The 5,354-nt window shown below is 55.8% G+C and overlaps 2 protein-coding genes across 2 annotated transcripts in view; both read left to right on the top strand.

The window, feature by feature from the left end:
• The window catches only part of ATN1 (atrophin 1), a 7,342-nt gene extending 3,616 nt beyond the window's left edge, over positions 1 to 3,726 (top strand). The window contains exons 6-9 of the mRNA XM_015559941.1: positions 423 to 1,157; positions 2,393 to 2,536; positions 2,859 to 3,039; positions 3,213 to 3,726. Coding sequence (XP_015415427.1) covers positions 423 to 1,157; positions 2,393 to 2,536; positions 2,859 to 3,039; positions 3,213 to 3,246 — 1,094 coding nt within the window. The 3' untranslated portion in view covers positions 3,247 to 3,726. The remainder of the gene's footprint in view (positions 1 to 422; positions 1,158 to 2,392; positions 2,537 to 2,858; positions 3,040 to 3,212) is intronic.
• A 434-nt stretch (positions 3,727 to 4,160) lies between these two features.
• LOC102756264 (chromosome unknown open reading frame, human C12orf57) overlaps positions 4,161 to 5,354 on the top strand; it is a 20,011-nt gene continuing 18,817 nt past the window's right edge. The window contains exon 1 of the mRNA XM_006757551.2: positions 4,161 to 4,572. Coding sequence (XP_006757614.2) covers positions 4,418 to 4,572 — 155 coding nt within the window. The 5' untranslated portion in view covers positions 4,161 to 4,417. The remainder of the gene's footprint in view (positions 4,573 to 5,354) is intronic.

Here is a 5,354-nt window from a genome sequence, read left to right as displayed (position 1 = left end):
AGGCTCGAGGGGCGGGGGGCACTGCGCCACCTCTTGGAGAGGAGGAAGTACTGCAGCCCAGGAAATGGAGACCACAAGATTCCTGCGGGAGGGATGCCTGGCCTGGGGTCGGCTCAGGTCAGACTACCTGTGGATTGTAAGAAGAGCTGCCCTTCAGGAGAAGTGGGTAGGGGAGTCCCTGGTAGGCTGAGTTCCAATAAGACGAGGTACTTTGGCATTCTGCTGCTGAGATAAACTAGCAGCTCAGGATTGCCCACCTTTTTTATTATTGATTTCCAGAGAGAGGAAGGGAGAGAGAAACATGGTGGGTTGCTTTTCCCCCATGTCCCAACCCGGATTTGAACCTGCAACGTTTTGGTGTACAGGCTGATGCTCCAGCCAACTGAGCCACACCAGACAGGGCCTGGCCACCATTGTATAAAACTGCTCTTCTGATTCCTTTTCTCCCGGTATCCCACAGAAGTTGGCTCAGGAGGGCCGTGCTCCAGTGGAGTGTCCGTCTCTCGGCCCAGTGCCCCATCGCCCTCCATTTGAGCCGGGCAGTGCTGTGGCTACAGTGCCCCCCTACCTGGGTCCTGACACTCCAGCCCTGCGCACACTCAGTGAATATGCCCGGCCTCACGTCATGTCTCCTGGCAACCGCAACCATCCGTTCTACGTGCCCCTGGGGGCGGTGGACCCGGGACTCCTGGGTTACAATGTCCCAGCCCTGTACAGCAGTGACCCAGCAGCCCGGGAGAGGGAGCGAGAAGCCCGAGAAAGAGACCTCCGTGACCGCCTCAAGCCCGGCTTTGAGGTGAAGCCCAGTGAGCTGGAGCCCCTACACGGGGTCCCTGGGCCCGGGCTGGACCCCTTCCCCCGCCATGGAGGCCTGGCTCTGCAGCCTGGCCCCCCTGGCCTGCACCCGTTCCCGTTCCACCCGAGCCTGGGGCCGCTGGAGAGAGAGCGCCTGGCGCTGGCGGCGGGGCCCGCCCTGCGGCCCGACATGTCCTACGCGGAGCGCCTGGCCGCCGAGAGGCAGCACGCGGAGAGGGTGGCAGCCCTGGGCAACGACCCGCTGGCCCGGCTGCAGATGCTCAACGTGACCCCCCACCACCACCAGCACTCCCACATCCACTCGCACCTGCACCTTCACCAGCAGGATGCCATCCACGCAGGTGAGACGCCTACTTCCTTCCTGGCCTCACCCCACCCCCCCAGTGGTTGGGCTCTTCTCTTCCTCAGTCCAGGACCCCCTCGTCCGGCATGAGCTCTCTCCTCAGTGCTTCCTGATCTTTGCTTCCCTGTCGTTCACCAGTCTTCCGTCTCCTACCCTAGCCTTGCCACAGCGACTGTTCCCCACATCCCACCGATGAGAGAGGCCACGCTGAGCCCTTTGAGAGAGCACTGCCTTTCTGCCGTTACCGCCCACCCCCCAGACCCTCACGTACCTGTTTTCTTGCTCCTCTGGATTCAGCTCTCTTGTGACTTCTTGCCACCCTCTCTCCTCCCAGCTGTAGGTCTGTGATGTTCCTCCCCGTCTCTGTGCCTTTCAGAAAGAATCTTGTAGCTGTGGTTGTGGGCATCATAGGTGATAATGAGCTTTACTTACTGTCTTTTTACTATATTTCTTTTTTTAAAAAAAGACTTTTATTGATTTCAGAGAGGAAGGGAGAGATAGAAACTTCAAGGATGAGAGAGAATCATTGATCGGCTGTCTCCTGCAAGCCTCCTACTAGGGGTTGAGCCCATAACCTGGGCATGTGCCCTTGACCGGAATCCAACCTGGGACCCTTCAGAATTATAAACCCTAGGAAAAACAAAAATCTAGAGATAGTAAATACGTTTGACTAGGCCAGTGGTTGGCAAACCACAGTTCGTGAACCACATGAGGCTCTTTGGCTTCTGCACATGGGCCACAAAGTTTCAATCGCACTGTACGTGTGTGCCTGCATGTGGTATTTTGTGGAAGAGCCACACTCAAGGGGCCAAAGAGCTGCATGTGGCTTGCGAGCCACTGTTTGCCGACCACGGGGCTAGGGTTTCACTAGATTTCTTATTGCCCAATCTAACCTTACATTCATGTTCATTCCAGCCTCCCTTGAGCTTTCTCTCTCTCTGTTAACCTCTCTTCCTGTCTCATTTTCTCAACTTTCTATCCTTTTTCATCTCCTCTAAGCAGACCACGTCTCTCTTTCCTTTTCCTCAGACCCCTCTGATGACTATAATCTGTCTGTTAATATGTCCCTGCTCCATTAGCGTCTCATACTTGTCCACTGTGCTCCTTGTTCCACTCTGGGTCTCCCTGTGTTTGATTTTCCCTCTCTCTTCCCAGGCTTGGATCCCTTCACTACATGCATGGGTTTCCCCAAACCTGCCTTCTGGTGACACTTTCCTCTTCTTTACCCTCCAGCCTCTGCCTCAGTGCACCCTCTCATTGACCCCCTGGCCTCAGGGTCTCACCTTACCCGGATACCCTACCCAGCTGGGACCCTCCCCAACCCCCTTCTTCCTCACCCTCTGCACGAGAATGAAGTTCTTCGTCACCAGCTCTTCGGTAAGGATGGAGGTTGGGAATAGGGGAGGCCTAATAAGAGAAGAGCAGAAAGGAGGAATTTGGGTGGTGGGATTGGCCTAATTTGGCTTGGGGTGGGTGAGGAGGTGCCAGAAGAGCTGGGGGTGGGAGTCGCTTTGCTGGAGAGAGGCATCGGTTTTATTGCCGGGCCAAGAAGTTTGAATCCTAACTCCACCACTGGCATTTTTCAAGACTGCTGTTACCTAACATTTTTAGTCTCACTTTACTGTATGTAAAGTGGTTGGTTATCTCTTGGCTCAGAGTAGGTCATCAGTCATGTGCCCTGTGCCCTTCCTGCCTACAGCTGCTCCTTACCGGGACCTGCCAGCTTCCCTCTCTGCCCCGATGTCAGCAGCTCACCAGCTGCAGGCCATGCACGCACAGTCGGCTGAGCTGCAGCGCCTGGCGCTGGAGCAGCAGCAGTGGCTGCATGCCCATCACCCGCTGCACAGTGTGCCGCTGCCTGCCCAGGAGGACTACTACAGGTACTACTGGGCGCCCCTCGGCCAGGAATGAGGAGGTGTAAGCCTGGGATGGGGTGTAGACATGGTACAACTTGGTGTTAGTCTTCTCAGGGAGGGATCCCCTCTTCCACCATCCTCTGTGAGAGGGGTCAGGTCAGATTTGACCTCACTCACTTACTCTGTTCTACTCCCAGTCACCTGAAAAAGGAAAGTGACAAGCCACTGTAAACCTGCAATCAAGAGAACACCCAAGTGTGCATCTGGATCTTGGAAGTCTCCCTCCTGGCCTGCCACCCAGAGCGAGGAGGGGTGCTGCTCAGTTGCAGGGCCTCAGCAGCTGGGCAGAGGGAGGGAGGAAGGGACCGATGGGAAACCGAGGCTCCTGTGGTGTGCAGAGGTGGGGAGGTAGGGGGGTGGGGGCAGAAAGCGCGCAGTATCTTGGACCAGGTCCCTCTTTTTGTCCCCCTGCTTTCTTCCTGTCCCATGCCCAGCCCCTGTGGCCACCGCCCCTCCCCGCCCCGTTGGTGTGATTATTTCATCTGTTAGATGTGGCTGTTTTTGCGTAGCATTGTGTGCCACCCCCTGCCTCTTCCCAATCCCTGTGTGCGCGCCCCCCTCTGCAATGTATGCCCCTTGCCCCTGCCCCACATTAATAATTTATATATATAAATATCTATATGATGCTCTTTAAAAACATCCCAACCAAAACCAACCAAACAAAACATCCTCACAACTCCCCAGGAAGATGGCTGTGACTCCTTATTTGTGGGCTACGGGGCAGGGTGCGGGTGAGGGGTGGGAAGTTGTCTGCTCAGTGGGGCCTCAATAGAGACCCTCTGGGAAGTGGGAAGGGATGGGCCTTCTGAAGAACTGGGTGGAGGGACCCTGGACAGTTGAAAAGGATGCTCCCATCAGGATGCTGGAGGCCGGGGACAGGCACACCTCTGCCAAGCTCAGGTCTAGGAAATGCTCAGACTTAGGAGGTTTTTGTTTTTAAAATATATTTTTATTAATTTCATAGAGTAAGGGAGAGGAAGAGAAAGATAGTTCCCCTCCTCCCCCATGAGCCTGTAACCCGGGCATGTACTCTGACGGGGAATGAACCCCCACCTGATTCATAGGTCCCACGCTCAGATTAAAGCGGTTAGAATCCAGGAGCCTTTACCCTACGGTTTGAGAAGAGAGCAGGTGACCATTTCAAACGCCTAGAAGACAAGTTAGACGGCATCACACCGCAGCACTCCTATGCAAGTGCGACAGCTGTTTCAGTTCCAAGCTCTTATTGCTGCAAGTCACCGTCTCGGTTCTTAAAAACCAAAAGGTGTGACTGGCTTCTCTCAGCCAATCAGCATCGATCTCATTTGCATGCGCTCGTCTCAAACGTTTGCCAACTCCAGACATGCCCATAAGCCCCTTAAACACCGTTCTTCCCGGTGAGAGGCGCAGTGTGCCCCGCTGCGTGCACAGCAGTGGGAGCCAGGGGCGTCTGCCCGGAGTCACCCTCAGCCTCACCGGAGTCCACGGGTGCCCCGCGTTCTCGCCAGGGCCCGCCCCGAAATATATTTTTATTAATTTCAGAGAAGGGAGAGCGAGATAGGAACATCAATGAGAGAAAGTCATTGATTGGCTGCTTCCTAAAAACTCCTGATCAAGCCTGCAACCCGGGCATGTGCCCTTGGCTGGAATTGAAACGGGGACCCTTCAGTCTGAGAGTGGGCACTCTATCCACTGAGCCAAACCATCTAGGGCTCTCAGGCCTCTTAATCACCAGAAGGAAGATTGTACTTTTACGTTCTCTTGGGTATCTTATGAATTGCTTTCCATGTTTCCTTTTCACCTCAGCTTGATTTTCAAAGAATGTGGCAAGACGAGGTTCTTCTGGGCCATCAATAACAGGCCATCCTATGTAATAAAAGCCTAATATGCACACCGACCAGAAGGCGGAATGACTGGTGAAATGACTGGTCGCTATGACGTGCAATGACCACCAGGGGGGAGACACTCAACGCAGGAGCTGCCACCTGGTGGTCACTGTGCTCCCACTTAGAGAGCCCCATTCTGAGCTGGCGAGCGCAGTGGTGGTGGCAGAAGCCTCTCCTGCCTCCGTAGCAGGCTGCGGCCCTGAGCGCCGAACAGGCCAAGGGTGAGCAGCAGGGCATCCTAGTCCCGGGGGCTGCCTGCGGGGGAGGGTGCCGGCGGGGGCTGGCAGCGAGATGGGCTTGCTCCGCCGGAAACGGGGCGCGGGGTACCAGCCTCCTCCCTCCTCTGAGAGGGGTGCCCCCGAGCGAGGGATGCGGGGCCGTGTTTATCGGGTTGCCACGGCTTCGGCCCGCTAA

This window comes from Myotis davidii, unplaced genomic scaffold (genome assembly GCF_000327345.1).
Source record: "Myotis davidii unplaced genomic scaffold, ASM32734v1 scaffold13, whole genome shotgun sequence".
In the NCBI taxonomy this organism is placed as follows: domain Eukaryota; kingdom Metazoa; phylum Chordata; class Mammalia; order Chiroptera; family Vespertilionidae; genus Myotis; species Myotis davidii.
Note: the sequence above shows the minus strand (reverse complement) of the source record. Positions and strands in the feature narration are given on the sequence as shown.